The 26,081-nt window shown below is 48.7% G+C and overlaps 2 protein-coding genes and 21 non-coding genes across 23 annotated transcripts; all 23 read right to left on the bottom strand.

Moving 5' to 3' along the window:
- Nucleotides 1-2,316: 2,316 nt before the first annotated feature.
- Nucleotides 2,317-3,545, bottom strand: LOC146172781 (uncharacterized). The gene has a single exon (XM_084584963.1). It carries the CDS (start codon nucleotides 3,508-3,510, stop codon nucleotides 2,317-2,319), a length of 1,194 nt encoding a protein of 397 aa, XP_084441089.1. The 5' UTR covers nucleotides 3,511-3,545.
- Nucleotides 3,546-3,694: 149 nt separating this feature from the next.
- On the bottom strand, nucleotides 3,695-3,766 carry TRNAH-GUG (transfer RNA histidin (anticodon GUG)). The gene has a single exon. It is a non-coding gene; the product is annotated as a tRNA-His (tRNA).
- A 128-nt stretch (nucleotides 3,767-3,894) lies between these two features.
- TRNAH-GUG (transfer RNA histidin (anticodon GUG)) lies at nucleotides 3,895-3,966 on the bottom strand. The gene has a single exon. It is a non-coding gene; the product is annotated as a tRNA-His (tRNA).
- A 130-nt stretch (nucleotides 3,967-4,096) lies between these two features.
- On the bottom strand, nucleotides 4,097-4,168 carry TRNAH-GUG (transfer RNA histidin (anticodon GUG)). Its single transcript has one exon. It is a non-coding gene; the product is annotated as a tRNA-His (tRNA).
- A 130-nt stretch (nucleotides 4,169-4,298) lies between these two features.
- On the bottom strand, nucleotides 4,299-4,370 carry TRNAH-GUG (transfer RNA histidin (anticodon GUG)). The gene has a single exon. It is a non-coding gene; the product is annotated as a tRNA-His (tRNA).
- Nucleotides 4,371-4,500: 130 nt separating this feature from the next.
- Nucleotides 4,501-4,572, bottom strand: TRNAH-GUG (transfer RNA histidin (anticodon GUG)). Its single transcript has one exon. It is a non-coding gene; the product is annotated as a tRNA-His (tRNA).
- A 130-nt stretch (nucleotides 4,573-4,702) lies between these two features.
- TRNAH-GUG (transfer RNA histidin (anticodon GUG)) lies at nucleotides 4,703-4,774 on the bottom strand. The gene has a single exon. It is a non-coding gene; the product is annotated as a tRNA-His (tRNA).
- A 3,399-nt stretch (nucleotides 4,775-8,173) lies between these two features.
- Nucleotides 8,174-9,594, bottom strand: LOC146172774 (uncharacterized). Its single transcript, XM_084583122.1, has one exon. It carries the CDS (start codon nucleotides 9,592-9,594, stop codon nucleotides 8,371-8,373), a length of 1,224 nt encoding a protein of 407 aa, XP_084439248.1. The 3' UTR covers nucleotides 8,174-8,370.
- Nucleotides 9,595-9,774: 180 nt separating this feature from the next.
- Nucleotides 9,775-9,846, bottom strand: TRNAH-GUG (transfer RNA histidin (anticodon GUG)). Its single transcript has one exon. It is a non-coding gene; the product is annotated as a tRNA-His (tRNA).
- A 130-nt stretch (nucleotides 9,847-9,976) lies between these two features.
- On the bottom strand, nucleotides 9,977-10,048 carry TRNAH-GUG (transfer RNA histidin (anticodon GUG)). Its single transcript has one exon. It is a non-coding gene; the product is annotated as a tRNA-His (tRNA).
- A 130-nt stretch (nucleotides 10,049-10,178) lies between these two features.
- On the bottom strand, nucleotides 10,179-10,250 carry TRNAH-GUG (transfer RNA histidin (anticodon GUG)). The gene has a single exon. It is a non-coding gene; the product is annotated as a tRNA-His (tRNA).
- A 130-nt stretch (nucleotides 10,251-10,380) lies between these two features.
- On the bottom strand, nucleotides 10,381-10,452 carry TRNAH-GUG (transfer RNA histidin (anticodon GUG)). Its single transcript has one exon. It is a non-coding gene; the product is annotated as a tRNA-His (tRNA).
- Nucleotides 10,453-10,582: 130 nt separating this feature from the next.
- TRNAH-GUG (transfer RNA histidin (anticodon GUG)) lies at nucleotides 10,583-10,654 on the bottom strand. Its single transcript has one exon. It is a non-coding gene; the product is annotated as a tRNA-His (tRNA).
- A 130-nt stretch (nucleotides 10,655-10,784) lies between these two features.
- Nucleotides 10,785-10,856, bottom strand: TRNAH-GUG (transfer RNA histidin (anticodon GUG)). The gene has a single exon. It is a non-coding gene; the product is annotated as a tRNA-His (tRNA).
- Nucleotides 10,857-10,986: 130 nt separating this feature from the next.
- Nucleotides 10,987-11,058, bottom strand: TRNAH-GUG (transfer RNA histidin (anticodon GUG)). The gene has a single exon. It is a non-coding gene; the product is annotated as a tRNA-His (tRNA).
- A 135-nt stretch (nucleotides 11,059-11,193) lies between these two features.
- On the bottom strand, nucleotides 11,194-11,265 carry TRNAH-GUG (transfer RNA histidin (anticodon GUG)). The gene has a single exon. It is a non-coding gene; the product is annotated as a tRNA-His (tRNA).
- A 130-nt stretch (nucleotides 11,266-11,395) lies between these two features.
- TRNAH-GUG (transfer RNA histidin (anticodon GUG)) lies at nucleotides 11,396-11,467 on the bottom strand. Its single transcript has one exon. It is a non-coding gene; the product is annotated as a tRNA-His (tRNA).
- A 130-nt stretch (nucleotides 11,468-11,597) lies between these two features.
- TRNAH-GUG (transfer RNA histidin (anticodon GUG)) lies at nucleotides 11,598-11,669 on the bottom strand. Its single transcript has one exon. It is a non-coding gene; the product is annotated as a tRNA-His (tRNA).
- Nucleotides 11,670-11,799: 130 nt separating this feature from the next.
- Nucleotides 11,800-11,871, bottom strand: TRNAH-GUG (transfer RNA histidin (anticodon GUG)). The gene has a single exon. It is a non-coding gene; the product is annotated as a tRNA-His (tRNA).
- Nucleotides 11,872-12,002: 131 nt separating this feature from the next.
- TRNAH-GUG (transfer RNA histidin (anticodon GUG)) lies at nucleotides 12,003-12,074 on the bottom strand. The gene has a single exon. It is a non-coding gene; the product is annotated as a tRNA-His (tRNA).
- Nucleotides 12,075-17,193: 5,119 nt separating this feature from the next.
- Nucleotides 17,194-17,265, bottom strand: TRNAH-GUG (transfer RNA histidin (anticodon GUG)). Its single transcript has one exon. It is a non-coding gene; the product is annotated as a tRNA-His (tRNA).
- A 332-nt stretch (nucleotides 17,266-17,597) lies between these two features.
- TRNAH-GUG (transfer RNA histidin (anticodon GUG)) lies at nucleotides 17,598-17,669 on the bottom strand. Its single transcript has one exon. It is a non-coding gene; the product is annotated as a tRNA-His (tRNA).
- Nucleotides 17,670-17,800: 131 nt separating this feature from the next.
- Nucleotides 17,801-17,872, bottom strand: TRNAH-GUG (transfer RNA histidin (anticodon GUG)). Its single transcript has one exon. It is a non-coding gene; the product is annotated as a tRNA-His (tRNA).
- Nucleotides 17,873-26,081: the final 8,209 nt, after the last annotated feature.

Below are 26,081 nucleotides of genomic sequence, written 5' to 3'. Positions count from 1 at the left end.
TAACATTAGATGACTGAAACCTGAAGCCATTTATTCGGTCGTTGTTAATAAGACTTAAACAGAAGGGTTCAAGGTAAAGTGCAAAAAGCAATGGTGAAAGCGGACATCCCTGCCGTACGGAGGACCGCACAGGGATGGGTTCACACAGGTTCTTATTGACAATTATTTGAACTGTACAGCTGCTATAAACCATTTTAAGCCCGTCTTGTATTATGCTGCCCACATTTACATGTTCCAAAACTGAGTACAAGACATCGTGCGCCACGCGATCAAACGCCTTCGACAGGTCTAGCTGTACCATTGCAACTCGGCCACCGAACACATCACAGCACTCAAGGATACTTCGAGCGATGTGCACATTTGTGCAGATGGTACGCCCTTTCACTCCGCACGTTTGGTGCGGTCCAACTAGGTCCGTGATGACACTCTGTAAACGTTTGCCAAGAATCTTCATATAGATCTTGTAGTCGACATTTGTGAGGGTTATCGGGCGATAAGCCCCCACAGATAGCATTTTTTCTCGGTCACATGTTTTGGGGCTAAGCACAATGTGGGCAGTAGAGAAGGAAGGTGGCATTTGTTTTACATTGTATGCTTCTGCAATCATATCATATAGCAGCGGGCTGACTTCTTCTCTGAATGTTTTATAGAAAGCAGCGCCTAACCCATCCGGTCCTGGTGTTTTCCCAAGTGGCAGGTCCTCAATAGCCTTCTGAACTTCCTCTAAGTTAATAGGCTGTTCTAAGCGCGCACGTTTCTCTTCGTCTAATCGAGGCATGAGGTGCAAAAATTCGTCCCACAGACTGCCCTTTGCGCTTCTGTCATTCCCTATCAGTCCTTTGTAATGCTCAACAAACACTCGCTCGATTTCTTCGCGGTCGGTCGTTATTCTGTTGCGGTAGCGGATCTGTTGAATTTCATTTTGTGCTGCATATCTTCTTTCATCACACAATGCACGCTTATTCGGCACTTCACCAGCCCACAACTTTTCGGCGCGCGCCCTTATCCCAGCAGCTCGGTACTTATCTGCCTCCAGAGCTTCTAGCTGGCTTTTGACTTCTCGGATTTCTTTTATGTACAAACCGGGCACTGCTGTTTCCATACTTGTCAAAAAGTCTAATTTGCACTCCAATTCTTTGACTCGTTTCTTTTCGCTTTGATGAAGGATAGTTCCTCGTTCTATCGCTTTCATCTTGACTGTGTTCTTAAAATTTTCCCACTTATCTGCGCAGCTTGCTGATTTGACGCAAGGCATTTTGATTAAGTCTATAATTTGTTTAACAAAGGTTTCATCCTCCAGCAGTTTAACATTAAATTTCCAAAGTTTCCAGTTGAAACGAGTCCTACTATGTTTCTTCCCAAAGCTTACAATAACAAGGCTGTGATCGCTGAAAGAAACATGTTTCACTTCATGGTTGGAACACATTGTCACAAATCCTATGCTTGCGTATACTCTATCTAGTCTTGCATTGCTACCGCGTTGGAAGTGCGTAAAACATGGCTGCGAGCCTTGAAGCAACACCCAGCCCAGATCTTCCATGTCGTGTTCTTGAATTATTGCATCGAGATACTGCGCACTCTGATCACGCACAGGGGTGATCGGCACTCGATCCTCTGGCATGCAGACACAGTTAAAATCACCCATCAAAACAACGCTTCTCTCGCATTTCAAAAACACTTTGACCTTTTCAAAAAAACTAACACGTTCCTTGTAATTGTTAGGGGCATACACACAAATCACTCTCCATGAGCATCCAGAAAGGGTGAAATCGACAACCAGTAATCGACCCTCTTCGGATGTGACAATGGTTTCATTCCCAATTCCAAGATTATTTCTCAAAAATAACGCGCAACCTCCGGACTTTCCAACCGCGTGACATACGCAGACATTGTATCGGGACCGAAAAATTTCAACCATGCGATCTGTGTGCTCCTCGCTCTCAATCTTAGTTTCTTGTAATGCGATTACATCCAATTCATTTTCTAAAAAGAGGCGGTTGACCTGACACTGGCGCTTCCTCGCCGCCAGTCCACGCACGTTCAGTGTGGCTACGCGTAGTGGCAGTTGAATCTTTTGTTCATTTTTAAAGGCACCCACTGCTCGCGCAGTGCTCACCTCAGGGTACCGTGGCGCTGAAGGGGATTCCGTGTGCTGGAGCTCCACAAAGTGCACCGCCTCGCAACGATCACACGCACTTTCACAGTCCATGGCCAAAGTTTGACGGTCAAGCTCACAGTTCCCTTCCATGGTATATCGTCTCCACCATGGCACGCTGATCCGGAAAGCGACGGCAGCACATTACAGCTGTAGAAGCGCTATTCAGGCGCCTCTACCGCAGGTCGTATGTCTGGTGGAATATTTGGTCTTGGCCTGTAGGGAGACCGTCGCGTCATTACCGCCTTGGTGGGCGGCTCCTCCGCGGGTGCTCCATCAGTTTGTCGGTCATCTTTCACAGTTTCGAGGTAAGCGCGTTTTGTGGCCGTGACAGCAGCTTCCTCCAATGAGACCTCATTATGGGGGTGTTCGACGTGCGGTTCGTCAAGTGTTCTAGCAGGGGCTCTGAGAGTAGGCGGCTGCTTTTCTTGGCTCGTCTTTTCCTCCGAGACGCGTTGCGGTACTGAAGGTGCCTCGGCCGGACTTGTGGCACTAGGCCCAACACTTGAAGGCTGCGTGCTCTTCTCGACGGTTGCTGTTTTGCCTCCAGCTGCCCTTGATGCTTCCTCAGCCTCCACCTCGTCCATAACGTGTTCAGTCACATCGACGTTCCTTCCTGGTCCGGTCTTGCTTGCGTACGTAGGTACACACTCGCTTTCGTCGTGACCAAACCGGCGACAGCGCGAGCACCGAGGTACCCGACAGTCGCGGCGAATGTGGCCTTTCCCTTGGCAGCGGAGGCAGAGCGGAGGCCTCCCAGCTACAACCAAAAGTGCAGGTTCACCGGCTATTCGCAGTTGATGAGGTATGTCTTCAACTGTCACATTGGATTTCAGCTTCAGGCTTAGTACACGGGTCGTTGACCCTTTTTCTGTGACGCCGTGCACACGCCAGCGCTCCTTCGAACACTCGGTCACCTCGCCGTACGGAAGGAAGGCCGCACGCACTTCTTCATCAGTCACGTTGTGAAGGACCCAGTGCACTTTAATGCGAACCTCTTGCTTGTTGGGGTCAATCACAAGACACCGGTGCTCCTTCACAGTCATGCTCCCGGCAGCAAGCACTTTCTTAACGGCTTCCGTGTTCTTAAACGTGACTGCCCACACATGATTCATTTGGAATGCTCCCAAGGCCACAACATCGGGAAGCAATTCCAAACGGGCAAGGGCATCCCTGTAGTCCTCGACCCTATACGGCCGCGCTCGAACGTCGCCGTGCAAAAATACGGTATTAAAAACAATACGACCTGTTGGGAGGTGGGGCAGCATAACTTCGTAGCCTGTGTCGTTATCTTCAGCAGCAAACCTGTTTCCGCGGCTCGGCTGAGCCGCTAACACCGCTCCGACGGAGCTCATGATAACGCGTCCGTTCACAGTGGTGGCCGGAAGTGGAATCCCTCACGGCTGTCCACGAGGAACGAGACGAAGAGAGAAAAACGCCGGCGCCAAAGCCAACCAGTTCCAAAGAGTCGCGGAGGACGAAGATGGAGAGCTGAGATGTATAAGGGTATAGCGAAGCGAATGGTAAAATTAAAATACTTGCCGTGACCAGGATTCGAACCTGGGTTATTGCGGCCACAACGCAAGGTACTAACCACTATACGATCACGGCTGTCCACGAGGAACGAGACGCAGAGAAAAACGCCGGCGCCGAGGCCAACCAGTTCCAAAGAGTCGCGGAGGACGAAGATGGAGAGCTGAGGTGTATAAGGGTATAGCGAATGGTAAAATTAAAATACTTGCCGTGACCAGGATTCGAACCTGGGTTATTGCGGCCACAACGCAAGGTACTAACCACTATACGATCACGGCTGTCCACGAGGAACGAGACGCAGAGAGAAAAACGCCGGCGCCAAGGCCAACCAGTTCCAAAGAGTTGCGGAGGACGAAGATGGAGAGCTGAGATGTATAAGGGTATAGCGAATGGTAAAATTAAAATACTTGCCGTGACCAGGATTCGAACCTGGGTTATTGCGGCCACAACGCAAGGTACTAACCACTATACGATCACGGCTGTCCACGAGGAACGAGACGCAGAGAGAAAAACGCCGGCGCCGAGGCCAACCAGTTCCAAAGAGTCGCGGAGGACGAAGATGGAGAGCTGAGATGTATAAGGATATAGCGAATGGTAAAATTAAAATACTTGCCGTGACCAGGATTCGAACCTGGGTTATTGCGGCCACAACGCAAGGTACTAACCACTATACGATCACGGCTGTCCACGAGGAACGAGACGCAGAGAGAAAAACGCCGGCGCCAAGGCCAACCAGTTCCAAAGAGTTGCGGAGGACGAAGATGGAGAGCTGAGATGTATAAGGGTATAGCGAATGGTAAAATTAAAATACTTGCCGTGACCAGGATTCGAACCTGGGTTATTGCGGCCACAACGCAAGGTACTAACCGCTATACGATCACGGCTGTCCACGAGGAACGAGACGCAGAGAGAAAAACGCCGGCGCCAAGGCGAACCAGTTCCAAAGAGTCGCGGAGGACGAAGATGGAGAGCTGAGATGTATAAGGGTATAGCGAATGGTAAAATTAAAACACTTGCCGTGACCAGGATTCGAACCTGGGTTATTGCGGCCACAACGCAAGGTACTAACCACTATACGATCACGGCTGTCCTTTTTTTTTTTTTTTTTCTTTATTGCCGGGCTCCGACAACCAATTCAGTACATCACGATACACTATATACAAACACAGGCAAGACGTGGAACAAAAAAGGAAACGCTGTCAGTTTTGTACTGACATTGTCACTTAAAATTCCCTTAGGCCTGCCAAGGCTTCCAGCCTTGGCAGCCACTGCGGCACACATTCAAGTGTCTTCTGCACCTCAACGAAGCGGGAAATGCTCTCCCGAAAATACAACCGTGCCGGCCTCGCATCAGGATCACAATAGAAGCCGGCCATGCGCGAGCGCCATACAGAGTGGAGGCCAGCCAACATTACGAGATCGAAAGGAAAACCATCTTCGTTATCTGTCGCCAAATATCTGATCCCGTGTGGATCTAGAGGGAAATCCTTTTTCACTGTTCTCTGCAGAACATCCCAGAAATACACTCCTTCCCAGCAGTGAAGAAAAACATGATCTATAGTTTCGGGTATCTTGCAGATTAGACAGTTAGTTCCCCATGGCAAGAAAAAACCTCGTTGTTCAAGGAATGTTTTGACTGGAAGTGTTTCAGTATGAAGTTTAAAAAAAAAGGACTTCATGCCTGGTGTCACCTGCATTTTCTTCACCCGTTTTAACACATTCTGGCCCGGCTCTCCACTGTGCATGGCTCTGTACATCGGTACAGGAAGTATGCTGTCGCACACATCTTTGTACAGTGTTTTCCTTTTCACCGCAGACAAATAATCGTTGGAAAATCGTACTGTCAAGAAACATACGCTCATCACCACCTCCTTGAAAAAGCCCTTAATTGGCCCTGGCATTTCATTCGTGCCGATCACAAAGTTTGGCAACGCCCGTCTTAATCTCATTTGGCACACCGTTCGTAAGAAAGAGTCTTTTGTGTCCCGGAAAAACAGAAACCTGTTAATAAGCTGTCGCACAAAGAGGTGCGCCAGACCAAGACCGCCGTCCTCCACCTTTCTGAACAAATTTGTTCGGCTGCACCTTTCCCACTGCGATGCCCAAATAAAGGTGGCAAACACTCTGTGCAGCTTTTGCACATTTAGCCGCGAGCAATGCAAAACCTGCATTAGATACCATAATTTGCTTATAAAAAAAAGATTACACACAGTTGCCTTGGCAAAAAACGAGAGAGGAACCCCCTTCCATCTGTCTGCTTTCTCACGTATTTCATGCGCCTGGCTTCTCCAGAGGCCATCATTGCTTTCGTAGAATTGCAGAGGGACACCCAGGTACTTCACTGGGGTCTTCACCCACGTTACGCCTGCAAACGTGTCTGGGGTTGACGCCCATTCTCCATGCCAAAATCCCAGGCATTTTTCCCAATTGATCAAACTCCCTGTGATGTCCCGAAAACATTTTACCTCTTCGACCACTGCTATAATACTTTCTCTATCAATACAACACACTGCGACGTCGTCGGCATATGCTAAGAGCTTCACTTCGGCAGCTTGGAGTCGAAAACCGTGAACAGAATCATTTTTAATAATAGTCAAGCATAGTGATTCGATGTACAGACAAAATAAAAGTGGGCTGATGGGGCAGCCTTGGCGTACCGCACGCTGCATGGCAATGGGGGCCCCCAGTGACTTGTTTACAATAAGCCGCGTTGAGCAACTCCTGTACGCCATGACCACACCCTCTCTGATAACCGAACCGACATTAATATGGTCAAGAATGGCGAACAGGATAACATGTGATACACAGTCAAAGGCCTTCTCTAGGTCGAGCTGCAAAACCGCGACGCCAGATTGCATGACATCACAGCACTCAAGCACGCACCGCATCTTGTGTATGTTGCTTACTATAGACCTTCCCTTGATTCCACATGTCTGGTGGCACCCTACTATGTCCTTAATCACTGTCTGGAGCCTAGCTGCTAAGACTTTCATGAATATTTTATAGTCAACATTGGTTAAAGAGATGGGCCTGTAACTCGTTACAAGGCGAAGTCTTTCTGTATCGTCAGTTTTTGGTATGAGAACAGTATGTGATGTACTATATGACGGTGGTAATTCTTTCAGTTGGTATGCCTCATTCAATACAGCTGTAAGCACTGCAGACAACTTATCTTTGAAAAACTTGTAGAACGCGGCACTCAAGCCATCGGGCCCAGGCGACTTTCCGTCGTTCAAGTTTTCAATTGCTCGGCACACTTCTCTTTCGGTTATTGGCCGCTCCAAAACTTCTTTTACCTCGTCGGCCAGTCGCGGCATCTGACCCAGAAACATCTTTTTGAAACCGTCCAAGTCAGCTTCATGAAACGCGAATAACGCCTGATAATGCTCAAAGAACTCTCGCCCAATGCCGTCGTTATCTGACACCACAACGCCGTTCCGCTCTATCTCGCATACGTGGTTTCGTTGGCCGTTCGTTTTTTCCAAACCTAAAGCCCGCTTCGTAGGTACTTCGCCCGCTTTTAGTGCATTTGTTCTAGCTCGCTCCAGCGCGCCCCGATAACGCTCCTCTTCGATCAGCTGTAATTGCTGTTTTATAATCCTCACGTCATCTTTGAAAACGCCTGGCTTTTTGCATTCCTCTGTTATTAACATCTTTAGTGTTTTCTGCAGTTCGTTTTCTTTAATTTTTTCGTGAAATCGAATCGAACTGGCCCTATCAATCGCTGTGATTTTGATTTGCTCTTTGCATAGTTCCCACTGTTGTCCCACCTTACAGTAATCGTTCATATTTATTCTGTTGGTTTCTTCTGTCACTTTTGCTACAAAATATTCGTCGTTGAGAAGCTTAACGTTCATTTTCCACATATCCCAAGCAAACTTCCTAACTTCTTTCTTTGTTCCTATTACGCACTTAACCAGACAGTGGTCAGTAAAACACAGCGGTAGCACGGTGTAAGTGCGGCATTTTGAGATCAAGTCGAGTGCTACATAAACCCGGCCTAGGCGTGCGTGGCTTGTCCCCTGGAAATGAGTGTACTTCACTGCCTGTCCACTCTCTAGGACTTCGGCCACGTCGATTAACTCGGCTGCGGTAACAATATCGGCTAATAAATCTGTGCTCTTATCTCGGAAAGCCGTGCCGCTGGTTTTGTCTCTAGAATTCAGTACACAGTTATAGTCCCCCAACATAATGAGGCATTTTTCAGGGTCCACATATTGCTGAACCATAGCGAAAAAATTATATCTCTCATCCACTGCATTTGGTGCGTATATGCAAATAACCCGATATTCTCTTTGGCAATAACTAAAATCACAAATAACGAGTCTTCCAGAGGACCCTGATGTGATGCTCTGCACAGTAAGACCCGGTAACTTTTTGACAAAGAGTACGCATCCTGCCGACAACCCAACAGCGTGGCTAACCAGAGCGTAGTACCTTGAGGTAAAACGCAGCACCATGCTCCCAGTCTCCTCTTTTCCCTCGACTTTTGTCTCCTGAACAGCTAGTACGTCAATGTCATTATCTGTTATCAGCCGATACAATTGACTTTGTTTTCTTTTGCTCGCTAGTCCTCTGACATTCAACGTGGCTACACTTAGAGACGGTTCAGGTGCCATTGTTGCTCTAATCATGAGGTAGGCCCAGGAGCATGGTGCTTACCTTTAACGTCTAGCAAGCCGCTAGACGCCTCCGGAGCCGCCCGGCTGGCCGGTCTCGCTTTTCGGCGGGGGTGGCTTGTCGACAGGTTTTCGTTCCGCTGCGATGTTAGGTCGCGGCTTGAAGGACGACCGCCGTCCCTGCACCGCTTTCACAGGCGGCTCGTCAACACTGCTTGTATACGGCATGTCGTCGAGATCGCCGGCTGCGTCGTGGGGGCGTTTAATTGCAGTTCCGGCACCCACTGAACTTACATTGCCATTGCCTGGGGGCTCCTGACCCTTCACTGCTGCTGGCTGCTGCGTTTGACTGGATCCATCTTCGTTGATGTCCGACGCTGCCGATGATGGGTTTTCCACCATTTCACTTGCCCTGTCCGTGCTTTTATCCTGGGCTCCTTCGCTAAGGAGAGGCATTTCTGCTCCCGAAGCAGTCGCTATCTCACCAGTCCCCTCCGCAGCGTCCTCCGCCTCAACCTCGTCCATGAGGTGCTCGGTGTCATCACTCGCCGCCGTTCTCGTTGCCGCGGCGTAGGTACGGACGCACTGCGAGTCCTCATGCCCAAATCGCCTGCAGATCGAGCAACGCGGCACCTTGCACTCTCTTCTCACGTGGCCCGAGCCATGGCATCGCAGGCACTGCATCGGGCGACCAGGTGCGACAACTAGTGCCAGTTCACCACCGACCCGTAACTGGTGCGGCAGGTCTTCTATTTTCATGCCGTTCTTCAGCTTCAAAAGCACCGACCTTGTTGTGGAGCCCTTGTCACTCACACCCTGCACTCGCCAGCGCTCTCGTCTGACATCCATTACAGTCCCAAAGGCCGCGAGTGCGGACCGGACGTCCTCGTCCGCCACTCCATGCAATAGCCAGTGAAGCTTCAGCTTCACCTGCTGTTCCTGCGGGTCGATGATAACACAGCGTCGCCTCTTCACCATTAGCTCCTTCACACCAAGCAGCCGTTTTGTAGCCTCGGAACCTTTAAGGGTGACTGCCCAAACGTGGTTAACCTGGTAGGCTCCCAGGGCCACCACATCCGGCAGTAAGCCTGTAGGCAAGAGCGCATCTCGTAAATCTTCAACCCTGTAGGGCCTTGCTCGCACGTCGCCGTGCAAAAACACGGTGTTCTGAACGATGCGTCCGGTTGGCAGCTGAGGCAGAATAAGCTGATAATCGCTGTCCTCGCTATCTGAGATCCTGTTTCCGCGGCCGGTAAAAGCCGCAATCGCCGCTCCGTCGGAGCACATGATTCCGCGTCCGTACACGGTGGTGGCCGGAAGTAGAATATGATCACGGCTGTCCACGAGGAACGAGACGCAGGGAGAAAACCGCCGGCGCCGAGGCCAACCAGTTCCAAAGAGTCGCGGAGGACGAAGATGGAGAGCTGAGATGTATAAGGGTATAGCGAATGGTAAAATTAAAATACTTGCCGTGACCAGGATTCGAACCTGGGTTATTGCGGCCACAACGCAAGGTACTAACCACTATACGATCACGGCTGTCCACGAGGAACGACACGCAGGGAGAAAACCGCCGGCGCCGAGGCCAACCAGTTCCAAAGAGTCGCGGAGGACGAAGATGGAGAGCTGAGATGTATAAGGGTATAGCGAACGGTAAAATTAAAATACTTGCCGTGACCAGGATTCGAACCTGGGTTATTGCGGCCACAACGCAAGGTACTAACCACTATACGATCACGGCTGTCCACGAGGAACGAGACGCAGAGAGAAAAACGCCGGCGCCAAAGCCAACCAGTTCCAAAGAGTCGTGGAGGACGAAGATGGAGAGCTGAGATGTATAAGGGTATAGCGAACGGTAAAATTAAAATACTTGCCGTGACCAGGATTCGAACCTGGGTTATTGCGGCCACAACGCAAGGTACTAACCACTATACGATCACGGCTGTCCACGAGGAACGAGACGCAGAGAGAAAAACGCCGGCGCCAAAGCCAACCAGTTCCAAAGAGTCGTGGAGGACGAAGATGGAGAGCTGAGATGTATAAGGGTATAGCGAATGGTAAAATTAAAATACTTGCCGTGACCAGGATTCGAACCTGGGTTATTGCGGCCACAACGCAAGGTACTAACCACTATACGATCACGGCTGTCCACGAGGAACGAGACGCAGAGAGAAAAACGCCGGCGCCAAGGCCAACCAGTTCCAAAGAGTTGCGGAGGACGAAGATGGAGAGCTGAGATGTATAAGGGTATAGCGAATGGTAAAATTAAAATACTTGCCGTGACCAGGATTCGAACCTGGGTTATTGCGGCCACAACGCAAGGTACTAACCACTATACGATCACGGCTGTCCACGAGGAACGAGACGCAGAGAGAAAAACGCCGGCGCCAAAGCCAACCAGTTCCAAAGAGTCGTGGAGGACGAAGATGGAGAGCTGAGATGTATAAGGGTATAGCGAATGGTAAAATTAAAATACTTGCCGTGACCAGGATTCGAACCTGGGTTATTGCGGCCACAACGCAAGGTACTAACCACTATACGATCACGGCTGTCCACGAGGAACGAGACGCAGAGAGAAAAACGCCGGCGCCAAGGCCAACCAGTTCCAAAGAGTCGCGGAGGACGAAGATGGAGAGCTGAGATGTATAAGGGTATAGCGAATGGTAAAATTAAAATACTTGCCGTGACCAGGATTCGAACCTGGGTTATTGCGGCCACAACGCAAGGTACTAACCACTATACGATCACGGCTGTCCACGAGGAACGAGACGCAGAGAGAAAAACGCCGGCGCCAAAGCCAACCAGTTCCAAAGAGTCGCGGAGGACGAAGATGGAGAGCTGAGATGTATAAGGGTATAGCGAAGCGAATGGTAAAATTAAAATACTTGCCGTGACCAGGATTCGAACCTGGGTTATTGCGGCCACAACGCAAGGTACTAACCACTATACGATCACGGCTGTCCACGAGGAACGAGACGCAGAGAGAAAAACGCCGGCGCCGAGGCCAACCAGTTCCAAAGAGTCGCGGAGGACGAAGATGGAGAGCTGAGGTGTATAAGGGTATAGCGAATGGTAAAATTAAAATACTTGCCGTGACCAGGATTCGAACCTGGGTTATTGCGGCCACAACGCAAGGTACTAACCACTATACGATCACGGCTGTCCACGAGGAACGAGACGCAGAGAGAAAACCGCCGGCGCCAAGGCCAACCAGTTCCAAAGAGTTGCGGAGGACGAAGATGGAGAGCTGAGATGTATAAGGGTATAGCGAATGGTAAAATTAAAATACTTGCCGTGACCAGGATTCGAACCTGGGTTATTGCGGCCACAACGCAAGGTACTAACCACTATACGATCACGGCTGTCCACGAGGAACGAGACGCAGAGAGAAAAACGCCGGCGCCGAGGCCAACCAGTTCCAAAGAGTCGCGGAGGACGAAGATGGAGAGCTGAGATGTATAAGGGTATAGCGAATGGTAAAATTAAAATACTTGCCGTGACCAGGATTCGAACCTGGGTTATTGCGGCCACAACGCAAGGTACTAACCACTATACGATCACGGCTGTCCACGAGGAACGAGACGCAGAGAGAAAAACGCCGGCGCCAAGGCCAACCAGTTCCAAAGAGTTGCGGAGGACGAAGATGGAGAGCTGAGATGTATAAGGGGCGTAGCGAATGGTAAAATTAAAATACTTGCCGTGACCAGGATTCGAACCTGGGTTATTGCGGCCACAACGCAAGGTACTAACCACTATACGATCACGGCTGTCCACGAGGAACGAGACGCAGAGAGAAAAACGCCGGCGCCAAGGCCAACCAGTTCCAAAGAGTTGCGGAGGACGAAGATGGAGAGCTGAGATGTATAAGGGGCGTATTCTGCTTCCGGCCACGCCAGTGAACGGACGCAGGATGCAGGGCTCCTCAGGAGCGGCTTCAGCGGCTATGTCAGGCCGCGGTAACAGGATTCTGAAAAGGACAACACTTACCAGGTCGTTTTGCCTGCACTTCCAACAGGTCGGTTTGTTTTGAATACCGTTTTTTTGCACGCCGATATCAGGGCCCGCCCGTACCGGGTGGAAGATTTCCGGGATGCTTTAGCACAACACTCGCTAATCCCCGATGTTATCGCTATGGGGGCGTATCGGATGAGCCACGTCTGGGCCGTCACTCTCAAGGATACTGAAGCCGTCAACAAGATTGTCAGTGTAGGTGAGCTGTCTGTGAAAAACGGTCGCTGCTTGGTGATTGACCCGGCGAACCAGGACGTGCGACTCAAGCTTCACTGGCTACTTCACAACGTGCCAGATGAAGATGTTCGTGCTGCATTTGCGCCGTACGGAAAGGTGTTAGACGTTTCCCGGGAGCGCTGGCGTGTTAAAGGTATGCTGGAAAAGGGCTCTACAACTAGACTCGTCACGCTGAAGCTGAAAGCTGGCATGAAGCTCGACGACCTGCCGCATCAGCTCAATGTTAGCGGTGAGCTCGCGCTCGTCATTGTGCCAGGCAGACCCCCGTTGTGCCTACGCTGCCGGAGTACGGGTCACATCCGCAAAGAGTGCCGGGTTCCTCGCTGCGGAACCTGCCGACGGTTCGGGCATGAAGACAACCAGTGTGCACGAACCTACGCTAGCATTGCCGGACCTGGGACCAGCGAAGACTCGTCCGAGTTAATTATGGACGAGGCGGATGCGGAGGAGGCTGCTGACATTAGAGGTCAGTCAACGAAACAGGACGCGCCTTCCATGACGGTTTTAACAAAGGGTAAGGTGATGGTCTCAAATGAAAAGAATGAACCTCGGCATGTCTTGAACGTTCCATCCCAGGACCATGAAAGCGAGTCAAAGGAAGGGTCAGAAGACTTAACCAAATTTTCTGACGCTGAGGATCATCTCAGTACTGAGCCTTCCTGTACTGATGCCATGGAGGTTGGGCCGGAGACAGCAGCCTTAATTGCCGCGAAACGTCCGCATGAGGAAAGCGTCGAGGAGACTCAGCTGCCAGGCGGTGTTTGTGGTGAGCCGCCGCCGAAAACTTCTGGCATCCGAAGAGCCACGTTAAGACCGAAGCCGAACTTCTCGGCTGACACGCGGCAGGCGGGGAAACCGCCTCCGTAGTTTTTGTGGAGACCTGAACGATTTGTGGGTCGGCTGCCTACCGACCAGCGTCACGAACCTTCTACAACCAAGTGGTGCGTGTGTTAGCAAAAATGAAACAATGGGCTTGGACTTCGTTTGAATGCATCCCGACATTCTGCTGGCAGGACATTACATGCATGCATACGCCGCTGTTTGTCAGAAGCGGAGGCCACGCAACCATGAAGGTAGGCACCATGCCGGTACTGGCGTCTCTCTCTAGTACATGACTCTCAAGCTTAATTCGCCGTTACACGTAGCTACTTTGAATGTTAGAGGACTGGGAGCGAGAAGGCGACAATGCCAGCTCAGTCGCCTCCTTGTGGATAATGATATAGATATAGCAGCTGTGCAAGAGTCAAAGATTGAGAGCCAAGAAAGCACTGACCGTATGGTGGCTTCTTTTCAAACAAACTTTTATGTGTGTGTATGCCATTCTGTTGGTGTATCGGGTGGGTGCCTTTTATTTATACGTAACACGCTGGGAGTAAGCGTAGAGTCCGTTTTTGCCTGTCCAAGTGGTCGGCTTTTGGTTACCGATTTTACCTACTCTAATTTATGCTGGCGTGTTGTGTGTGTGTATGCTCCCAATTCAGGGCGTGAGCGTGAATTGTTTTTTCAGTCTATTGAGTTGTGGTTGAAGGTCGACAAAATCTTGCTTGTACTTGGTGACTACAACTGTGTGTGCGCAGCTGTGGACCGAGCGGCCAAGTGTAAACCTCGAAGAGACAGGAGCTCCGAGCTGTTGAATGCACTTGTACATGAGTATAGCCTTGAGGATGTTGGTAGTGTGTTCTCCACTGGAAACCAGCCAGAGTTCACGCACTTTCAGCGAGATAGCCATGCCAGATTGGACAGGGTGTATGCCTCGGTAGATCTTGTTTCCCTATGTACTGCATATGATGTCAAACCTGTGTCTTTCAGCGATCATTGTCTCGTGAGTGCAGTGTTTGGTCGCAAAGGAAAGAAATCGCGATTTAACTGGTACCTATGGAAACTGAATGCCAAACTTCTTGCCGATGAAGAGTTCCTTACTGAAGTTAAGACAGAGTTTGAAAATCGTCTTGCTATGCGACCAGTAAGTTTTGCAGCGGAATGGGACAGCTTCAAAGAGTGGGTCAAATTGAAAGCAATAGAAAAGAGTAGTAAGCTGCGATACAAAGAGAAAGAAAAAGAAAAAGAACTGAATGAACAACTTGCTCTTTTTTTGAGCATGGAAAGTACTGTGCCAGGGCATTTCGCCAGTAAAATACGAGAGCTTAAAAGTGAGCTGGAAACAATCGACAGCGAAAGATACACAGCGGCTGTCATACGTGCAAGGGCTGAAAAACTTTGGGCTGGAGAAGTGCCGACAAAACGAGCCCTAGCAGACGAGAAAAGATACGCCTGCCAGAAAGAAATTAGGAGTATAAGGTATGGCGGCCATATCACAGAAGATGCTAAAGATATTCAGCATGCGGTAGCAGAGCACTTCGAAGAACTGCTTAGCGCTAAGCTTGAGACTGTAGGCGGCTTTCAAACAGACTTTCTAAGACTGATGCCTGCACTGGATGACGAAAGTAAAGCGCGCCTAGAAACACCGATAACGTTGCAGGAGATAGAATCTGCAATAGATGACCTGACACCTGGGAAGGCCCCTGGGCCGGATGGTCTAAGCGCTGCCTTCTTTAAAACTTTTCAGCAGTATGCGGCTCAGTTTATGCTCGATGTAATCACTGAAGCTTATGAACGTAATACTGTTCCATTGTCTTTCGCTACATCGCACATTGTGCTAATACCCAAGACAGATGATCCGGAAAAACGACTGTTGGTGGGGTCATATCGACCGATTAGCCTCACCAATGTTGACTACAAGGTGTATATGAAGGTTTTAGCAAAAAGACTGCAAAGCGTAATAAAAAAACTGGTTGGATCTCATCAAACGTGCGGCATCAAGGGTCGATCCATTGCCACGAATATACATGTCGCAAGAACCGTACTAGAATGTGTTGATGCACTCGGTGGTCAGATAGCCATGATGCAGTTAGATTTGGCGAAAGCCTTTGACCGTGTTTCTCACGAAATTCTTTTTTTCCATTTTGGAGCATTCTAACCTTGGAAAAGTCATAGTGGAGGGTGTTAAAATGGCTTACGCGAACTGCACGACCCGTATTATAGTGAATGGTGAACTGACTGACAGCATCGCAGTACGTTCATCGGTAAGGCAGGGCTGCCCACTCTCACCCCTGCTTTTTGCACTGTATTTAGAGCCACTTTGCTTGGCTATCATTGATAGCGATCGCATTTTAGGGTTCAAGCTGCAATCAGCACACGTGAAAATGCTGGCATATGCTGATGACATAGCAGTGTTTTGTGCAACTAGAAAGAGCATCTGTGAAGTTACGGGTGTCGTCCAAACATTTTGTGATCAAACCGGATGTAAGATCAATTGGGAGAAAAGCTCTGGGTTTTGGCACGGTGATTGGGACGTGACACCTGATTTCTTCTGTAAGCTGCGATGGTCTGCTCTCCCAACGCGATATCTAGGCGTGCCTTTAGATTGTTATCGAGATGCCAACATGCACTGGATGGAAGAAACATCCAGAGCGAAAGAAAAAGCGGATGCGTGGCAAGGAAGGCAACTCTCAATGTTTTCGCGCGCTTCCATTTGCAATGTTTTTCTTATTTCAAGGCTGTGGTACCTCATGAATGTGTTGTGTGTCTCACGAACCTCAATTCAGAAAATGCACCGCGTTTTTGCTGTTTTTATTTGGGCATCCACATGGGAAAAAACCGCCCGGACGAACTTGTTTATTTCTGTTAAAAGGGGCGGGCTTGGCCTTGCTCATTTGTTCTTGCGACAAGTGGTTTCGCGATTTATATTCCTGCGTGATCAAAAAGATACCTTTCTAAGAACTGTGATGCAAGTGCGATTGCAGAGGCTGCTCCCTGAATGGATTGTGTCATGTGAAAGCATGCCTGGTACTGTGACTGGCTACCTGCGCGAAGTTGTTTTTTCGTGCAAGTTGCTGGAAGTGCGGTTTTCTTTTGATTACCTTTTCAATGTTCCCAGAAAAAAACTGTATAAAGATCTCATTGACGTGATGCTGCCGGTGCCTTTTTACAGGGAAATACACTGTGGAGGCCCAGGGCAGGATGTTTTGAAAAGAGTAAAGAAGATGCCCGTGAGGCCATCTGCTAAAACGTTCCTTTTCAAACTTCACTCTAATACGCTCCCTGTTAAAACCTGGCTGAATGAAAAAGGTATCTTCGTCCCATGGACAACAAATTGCCTGTTGTGCAAAAAAACGCAGACAATTGAACACGTCTTCTTACAGTGTTGGGATGCTGTTTTTCTGTGGGACGTCCTCCAAAGGACAATTAAAAAGGAACTTCCCCTAACTCCGTACGGAATCAGATTCCTACCAGTGCAGAACGATGATGCACCTTATGATTTAATTATGCTTCTTGGTCTCCATAGTTTGTGGAAAACACGAATGCAGGTGCGTCACGCAGATATAAATACACGATCTGCGCGTGAAAACTTCATTGAAAGTGCGGTGTATATACGCGAAACTTTCAGGATGCAGCAGGATCCACCACATTGGCAATGTCTATTTGATGAGTTGGTGAACCTGAAAAGATTTTAGCCGCGTACGCGTTAGCTCAAGTGTAGTTGACGCGTTTTATCATGTGTATTTTTGTTTTCTGTTTCACGGCAATAAAGAAAAAAAAAAGTATAAGGGGCGTAGCGAATGGTAAAATTAAAATACTTGCCGTGACCAGGATTCGAACCTGGGTTATTGCGGCCACAACGCAAGGTACTAACCACTATACGATCACGGCTGTCCACGAGGAACGAGACGCAGAGAGAAAAGCGCCGGCGCCAAGGCCAGCCAGTTCCAAAGAGTTGCGGAGGACGAAGATGGAGAGCTGAGATGTATAAGGGTATAGCGAATGGTAAAATTAAAATACTTGCCGTGACCAGGATTCGAACCTGGGTTATTGCGGCCACAACGCAAGTTACTAACCACTATACGATCACGGCTGTCCACGAGGAACCAGACGCAGAGAGAAAAACGCCGGCGCCAAGGCCAGCCAGTTCCAAAGAGTCGCGGAGGACAAATATGGAGAGCTGAGATGTATAAGGGTATAGCAAATGGTAAAAATAAAATACTTGCCGTGACCAGGATTCGAACCTGGGTTATTGCGGCCACAACGCAAGGTACTAACCACTATACGATCACGGCTGTCCACGAGGAACGAGACGCAGAGAGAAAAACGCCGGCGCCAAGGCCAGCCAGTTCCAAAGAGTCGCGGAGGACAAAGATGGAGAGCTGAGATGTATAAGGGGCGTAGCGAATGGTAAAATTAAAATACTTGCCGTGACCAGGATTCGAACCTGGGTTATTGCGGCCACAACGCAAGGTACTAACCACTATACGATCACGGCTGTCCACGAGGAACGAAACGCAGAGAAAAAAAGGCCGGCGCCAAGGCCAACCAGTTCCAAAGAGTCGCGGAGGACGAAGATGGAGAGCTGACATGTATAAGGGGCGTAGCGAATGGTAAAATTAAAATACTTGCCGTGACCAGGATTCGAACCTGGTTATTGCGTCCACAACGCTTTTTTTTTTCTTTATTGCCTAATTTATTATCAGATTTTGCGCACACACACACACACACACACACACACACACACACACACACACACACACACACACACACACACACACACACACACACACACACACACACACACACACACACGCACACGCACACGCACACGCACACACGCGCGCGCGCGCGCGCGCACGCACGCACGCACACACAACACTATTTGGCTTAATGACTTGCAATGTAATGTACCCATGTTCTTCTGTCTTCCTTTTTTTTATTTATGTCCAGTCCCAGTCCTTTCTACGTTGCCAACTGGGCCTAAATAATAATTGAGATAAAAAAGTTTCCAAAGTGAAGTTGAGCTGTCTTGTATTACGTTCATGCACTGCTGATTGCAACGCAGTCGACCGAAGCTAGCATGTCTGCGGCGGGCGAGGGTGACCAAACTGTCGATAAAAAGTTTGTTTCAGTGGTTTAATTGTTACTCCTTTGAAATTCGTTCATATGGATCAACAGTTAATCTTGAGGCAGTAATATTTGCCCTCTCAAGGATCATTTATGAGGATAAACAGTTATACCGAGGGAGCAATATTTGCACTCCCAAAGATCATTTTCGATTATCAACTATTAGTCCTTAAGGGAGTAACATGTGCTCTTAGTATCACTTTCGAGGACCAACTGTTAGTCTTTTTAGGAGCATCTGTGCAACCGTTCCTCGTCCTACAGTTTGTCCTTTGGAGACGAAATGTTTATCCCCCTACATTTGGTCCCCAAAAGGATTAATGGTTGTGGACCTTTTTTTCTGAGAGTGATATCGTTTATTGCAAGATTATCTAAATGCTCTGGAAGTCTGGCTGGACATCCCGAGGTTAGCTTTATTTAAATGCCAACAAATGCGCCGTCCTCGTTTTCCCATAGGAAACTCCTGTTAACATTTCTTTATCATATCATTATATCCTAATCAAGCAGGTTGGTTCTATTAAATGTTTGGTTATAATATACGACCAGCAGTTTGACTGGAGGCCCCAAATTAGAAGTCTTGTACTTAAAGGTGAACGTGCCCTTGGCCGGTTGGTGAGAATCGGCAACAAAAAATACGGTATGCGTCGGGACAGTCTGTTCTTCCTTTATAGATCTACGCACGGCCAATACTTGAATTCGGTTCCGTTCTCTTTTCTGGGTGCCCAAGGTGCAAGCCTGAAACCCTGTTTGTTTTGAAGCGACCAGCTCTGCGCCTTTGCTTAGGTCTGGCCAAATCTGTGTATAATGATGTGCTCTATACTTGCTGTGCTGTGCTATAAGTTCGGGTGCGTAATCTAAATTCGCAGTTTCAGCTTCTCACTGCGCAAATGTTTTTAGGCTCTTTGGAGCCTTTCCCAGGGTTTGCTAACCACATATTTACTTCGAACCCATCATACTTATTTGATAATTTTTGGCCTAGATATAAGCTCCCTCAGGTTGTGGTTACTAATTGGCTACTGTCGAAACTTTCCGTATCAATAAATTTCTTAGTACAATTAAATTAATCACCAGCGACCTGATACTGTATTTTCATTTGATGACACCCTCCCAGAAGAATTGACGCGTTTGAATTGTGGTGCTGGCGAAGACTCTTAAGAGTTCCTTGGACTGCCAGAAGATCAAATCAGTCGATATTGTCGACCATATAAACCCTGACTGCTCATTGGAGGGTCAAATTCTAAAGTTAAAGTTCAGCTACTTTGGTCATCTGATGAGAAGAGAGGAGTCGCTGGAGAAAGATTTGATGTTGGGAAAGGTTGAGGGTCGCCGGAGAAGGGGTAGGCAGCGAACGCGATGGTTAGATGGCATTCTCGAGGCATTGCAGAGGAAGCTATGTGATGTTAAGAAGATAGTGAGAGACCGGAAAGCGTGGCGTGACATGGTCCATAGGGTCACGAACAGTCGGACACGACTGAACGCCTGAACTGAACTGAACTCCCAGGGAATGCTAAAAATGTGTCTGCCAATGTATTAAATGGCCTCATAGAGAAGTATCTACACAATCTTCCGAGCCATATTGCCATTTTCACATATGCCTTCCAGCGTATGTACTCCCGGGCTCTTGACTAGAGTTAATTATTACGCCTATTTTTGTTGCTGAGTTTCTGGCCTTTTTGTTGGCCTTAATAAAGATTCTTTGTAATATCTCTAAAGTTGTTTTGCTCTTCGCCAGTCTTTCTGTCTTGACAGCGCTCGAAAATTTGATGGACACTCTGCTTTGCTGTTTCCTCTTTTTATTCCTCCTCATATTACAGATGTACGCTTTCATTGGGTCCCTGGCCACTGTGGTATTACATCTAGTGACAAGGCAAAATTTTTAGCAAAGCCCGTCATTGGTGTAATGTCCCCTACGTCCCAAATACCGTCTACTTAACTATAGCACGCTTTTAATATTTCCGACGCCTCCATTACCTAAGTTATGAGCCTCTCTTTGCTGCAGCGGACTTCCGACACCTGAAATAGCCTTGGCGTGTGCGCATATATAGTTCAGGCAATGTGAGGTGTCCATGGCTCTCTTGCGCTGCAGAATACCGCAACTAAATCTGTATTTATGTCGTCTGGGTCTATCCTTGGCCAACGTTTGAGTTCTGTGGAGAAATTGAATCCATAGATAATTTTTTCTTCTGCTGGTGGTTTGCATCTCTCCGTAAAATTTACTTAGAAACTTCCCTTGCTAGATAAGGGCTTCCTCTAACCATCCCGGTTCTCCTCTCCTTCGAGGCAAGCGTCAAGGGATATGCCTTGAAACCAATGTGCGATTCTAGCTGTTCATTATTATACTTCATCAGGCAGATTCCTATGCTGTGTGAGACTTCATTGCGCCTCTTTTTTTTTTCCTTTTTTATTTTTTGTTCAAATTCTAGTTTACTCATAGTTATCTAAGTACTCCACACCTTATCCACATATATTTAGTATCTGCAATGTACCCTAGCCAATGCCCCGCCGTGGGTATATGTGCCATTTTGAGAGAGGACATCATCATCATCATCATCATCATCATCATCAATGCAATACCTACACCCAAAAAATCTTGGTATTTCGACGCTTTACTTTGCAATAGCTATGATGCTCACCATTGTGTACGTGCCAATAAAGGATAAGTATAGTTCACTGCGTCGATATGCAACGGCTGAAAGGTGGCCTGCCAGCCGAAGCAGCAATTCGCTTATGAATGCACATATGAGAAAGCGCGTTTACAATTCGTCGCGCTGAAGACACGGGACTGGAAGCGCACCCGCGGAGGCAGCGACATAGTTCGCGACTTTCAGCCAGCTCTGCATGCAATATCAGCAGGAGTGCATTCGTACGACGTGTATTGCGGGATCAAGGCACATTGTAAGTACAGCGCATCTTACAACATGCTCTGAGGCAAGTGAAACCCACCCAGGCACGTCCTGATCGGAATACGGGTACGTCTAAACTTTGTTTCCCCCTTCACCTCTTCGCTCAGGGCGAAGATCAGGTGTCCGTCCAGGTGACAATTCCTGCGCAGTGATAATTTCTTCACAATTTACTTACCATCTGAATTGTGTGTTTGTCCCATTGGCGCCATGAAATGAAAGGGGCTGGTTCACCTCACCAGCTTTCACAGACTCGCAAGGGGTGTGCCGTAACTACGAGGCCGGCTGGGCCACACCTCTTGCAGAAATAATGTTGCTTTGGAGCATGAAAGAATGAGATCACCCGACAAACATCCTTGAGGAGCGCCCGATATTAGTGAACAAAGATTGGAGTTATGGTCATTAGCTGTCCCATATTGGGTGCGACCCTTCATAAAAAGTTCAATCCAATTTAATACTAAGTTTCAGGAGTATACAAGAGGATGAGACACGGTGTCAATGGCCTTAGCGAAACCTATGAAAATGCAATCAACAACCGATGAATGGCCTAAAGCTGTAAATAAAGGTAAGTAGTAAAGGCGATTGTGTTTCACAAGAGTGGTTACGCCGAAAACCATTCTGATTGGCTGTAAAAAAAGGAATTGGACTCAAGATGATACACAAGGGCAGAATAGATAACACGTTCAAGCATTTGCATAGTATAGATGTTTTCGAAATTGGTCTGTAACTTAAGTGGCAGTGAGCATCACTTTGATCTCTTGATGTACATGAATGGCTTACGGCGCAGATGGCAGACTTATTAATTCGTTAATTCCAACATTTAATTAAGACTGACGATTGGCACCGTCTAAATCGGGTGCATTCAAACGGCTTCCACCAATTCAACCTCTATCGATTCGAACAAGCTTTTGGTCCTCTTGATGATGGTTGGTTCACAGGAAGGGAAAGGCACAGTATCTGTCACACTTGCTCTGTGGACACCTGAACCGCGCCATAAGGGAAGGGAGGAAGGTGGGAATGAAGGTGGAAAGAGAGAAAGGGGAGCCGTAGTGGAGGGCTACGGAGTAATTTCGACCACCTGGGGATCTTTAACGTGCGCTGACATCGCACAGCACACGGACGCCACTTCGTTTCGCCTCTTGGCGTAATTGAGAGTCGACTTATTTCGGCAAGGCGAGAGTAAAACGGCGTATTCCCACTTCGCGCCCCGCCGGGGTGGTGCAGTGGTAAGACGCCCGACTACTGTGCCGGAGTACCCGGTTTCGAACCCGACCTCGGCGGCTGCGTTTCGATGGAGGCGAAACGAAGAGGCGTCCGTGTGCTGTGCGATGTCAGTGCACGCTAAAGATCCCCGGGTGGTCGAAATTACTCCGTAGCCCTCCACTACGGCTCCCCTTTCTCTCTTTCCACTTTCACTCCCAACCAACCAACCAACCAACCAACCAACCAACCAACCAACCAACCAACCAACCAACCAACCAACCAACCAACCAACCAACCAACCAACCAACCAACCAACCAACCAACCAACCAACCAACCAACCAACCAACCAACCAACCAACCAACCAACCAACCAACCAACCAACCAACCAACCAACCAACCAACCAACCAACCAACCAACCAACCAACCAACCAACCAACCAACCAACCAACCAACCAACCAACCAACCAACCAACCAACCAACCAACCAACCAACCAACCAACCAACCAACCAACCAACCAACCAACCAACCAACCAACCAACCAACCAACCAACCAACCAACCAACCAACCAACCAACCAACCAACCAACCAACCAACCAACCAACCAACCAACCAACCAACCAACCAACCAACCAACCAACCAACCAACCAACCAACCAACCAACCAACCAACCAACCAACCAACCAACCAACCAACCAACCAACCAACCAACCAACCAACCAACCAACCAACCAACCAACCAACCAACCAACCAACCAACCAACCAACCAACCAACCAACCAACCAACCAACCAACCAACCAACCAACCAACCAACCAACCAACCAACCAACCAACCAACCAACCAACCAACCAACCAACCAACCAACCAACCAACCAACCAACCAACCAACCAACCAACCAACCAACCAACCAACCAACCAACCAACCAACCAACCAACCAACCAACCAACCAACCAACCAACCAACCAACCAACCAACCAACCAACCAACCAACCAACCAACCAACCAACCAACCAACCAACCAACCAACCAACCAACCAACCAACCAACCAACCAACCAACCAACCAACCAACCAACCAACCAACCAACCAACCAACCAACCAACCAACCAACCAACCAACCAACCAACCAACCAACCAACCAACCAACCAACCAACCAACCAACCAACCAACCAACCAACCAACCAACCAACCAACCAACCAACCAACCAACCAACCAACCAACCAACCAACCAACCAACCAACCAACCAACCAACCAACCAACCAACCAACCAACCAACCAACCAACCAACCAACCAACCAACCAACCAACCAACCAACCAACCAACCAACCAACCAACCAACCAACCAACCAACCAACCAACCAACCAACCAACCAACCAACCAACCAACCAACCAACCAACCAACCAACCAACCAACCAACCAACCAACCAACCAACCAACCAACCAACCAACCAACCAACCAACCAACCAACCAACCAACCAACCAACCAACCAACCAACCAACCAACCAACCAACCAACCAACCAACCAACCAACCAACCAACCAACCAACCAACCAACCAACCAACCAACCAACCAACCAACCAACCAACCAACCAACCAACCAACCAACCAACCAACCAACCAACCAACCAACCAACCAACCAACCAACCAACCAACCAACCAACCAACCAACCAACCAACCAACCAACCAACCAACCAACCAACCAACCAACCAACCAACCAACCAACCAACCAACCAACCAACCAACCAACCAACCAACCAACCAACCAACCAACCAACCAACCAACCAACCAACCAACCAACCAACCAACCAACCAACCAACCAACCAACCAACCAACCAACCAACCAACCAACCAACCAACCAACCAACCAACCAACCAACCAACCAACCAACCAACCAACCAACCAACCAACCAACCAACCAACCAACCAACCAACCAACCAACCAACCAACCAACCAACCAACCAACCAACCAACCAACCAACCAACCAACCAACCAACCAACCAACCAACCAACCAACCAACCAACCAACCAACCAACCAACCAACCAACCAACCAACCAACCAACCAACCAACCAACCAACCAACCAACCAACCAACCAACCAACCAACCAACCAACCAACCAACCAACCAACCAACCAACCAACCAACCAACCAACCAACCAACCAACCAACCAACCAACCAACCAACCAACCAACCAACCAACCAACCAACCAACCAACCAACCAACCAACCAACCAACCAACCAACCAACCAACCAACCAACCAACCAACCAACCAACCAACCAACCAACCAACCAACCAACCAACCAACCAACCAACCAACCAACCAACCAACCAACCAACCAACCAACCAACCAACCAACCAACCAACCAACCAACCAACCAACCAACCAACCAACCAACCAACCAACCAACCAACCAACCAACCAACCAACCAACCAACCAACCAACCAACCAACCAACCAACCAACCAACCAACCAACCAACCAACCAACCAACCAACCAACCAACCAACCAACCAACCAACCAACCAACCAACCAACCAACCAACCAACCAACCAACCAACCAACCAACCAACCAACCAACCAACCAACCAACCAACCAACCAACCAACCAACCAACCAACCAACCAACCAACCAACCAACCAACCAACCAACCAACCAACCAACCAACCAACCAACCAACCAACCAACCAACCAACCAACCAACCAACCAACCAACCAACCAACCAACCAACCAACCAACCAACCAACCAACCAACCAACCAACCAACCAACCAACCAACCAACCAACCAACCAACCAACCAACCAACCAACCAACCAACCAACCAACCAACCAACCAACCAACCAACCAACCAACCAACCAACCAACCAACCAACCAACCAACCAACCAACCAACCAACCAACCAACCACAACCACTTCGCACGGTTCCTCCCTTCCAAAGGAGAGTGCGCACCACATGACTGACGCGTCACGCCTTCGTGAGACGTTATGTCACGCCCTTATTTTGACGTATGAGCAGCGTTCTATTGGCCAGTTTTGCCACTTTGCGGAACACTCATTAGTACATGCGTATTCACTCGTTGTGTATTGCACTCATTGTACTTGTGTACTGCGGGACACTCATTGGGTCATCGGCTGCTCCAGCACGCTGTTCGTGTGGAAGCAGTGACGTCACTATCAGGTCCTCGCCGTCCTTTTGAATGCGGCGCTGAGAAATCAATTAGTTCTACCGAACGGTGACGTAAGACGCACTTACTCGTCAGGCTGCGCGTGCAAATGCCACTTAATGTATGGGCATGTGTTCTGCGCTTAATTGTCCAAAAATGTCCAAACGTATACATGATCAGCGAGCTCTAAACACCAGCCCCGCCATAGCCACGCCACCGGAGAGGGTCGGAGCAAGCAACATGACTGCCAACGACAATCTAAAGAAAAGATAACCAA

The sequence above is a fragment of the Amblyomma maculatum genome, chromosome 11 (assembly GCF_055883805.1).
Source record: "Amblyomma maculatum isolate TAMU_Amacu chromosome 11, ASM5588380v1, whole genome shotgun sequence".
NCBI classification, from domain to species: domain Eukaryota; kingdom Metazoa; phylum Arthropoda; class Arachnida; order Ixodida; family Ixodidae; genus Amblyomma; species Amblyomma maculatum.
The sequence above is the reverse complement of the archived record's forward strand: the minus strand, read 5'-3'. Positions and strand labels throughout refer to the sequence as shown.

Bases quoted from the DNA above. Each gene is read 5' to 3' on its own strand.
- LOC146172774 (XM_084583122.1), bottom strand. From the start codon at position 9,594: ATGTGCTCCGACGGAGCGGCGATTGCGGCTTTTACCGGCCGCGGAAAC.
- LOC146172781 (XM_084584963.1), bottom strand. From the start codon at position 3,510: ATGAGCTCCGTCGGAGCGGTGTTAGCGGCTCAGCCGAGCCGCGGAAAC.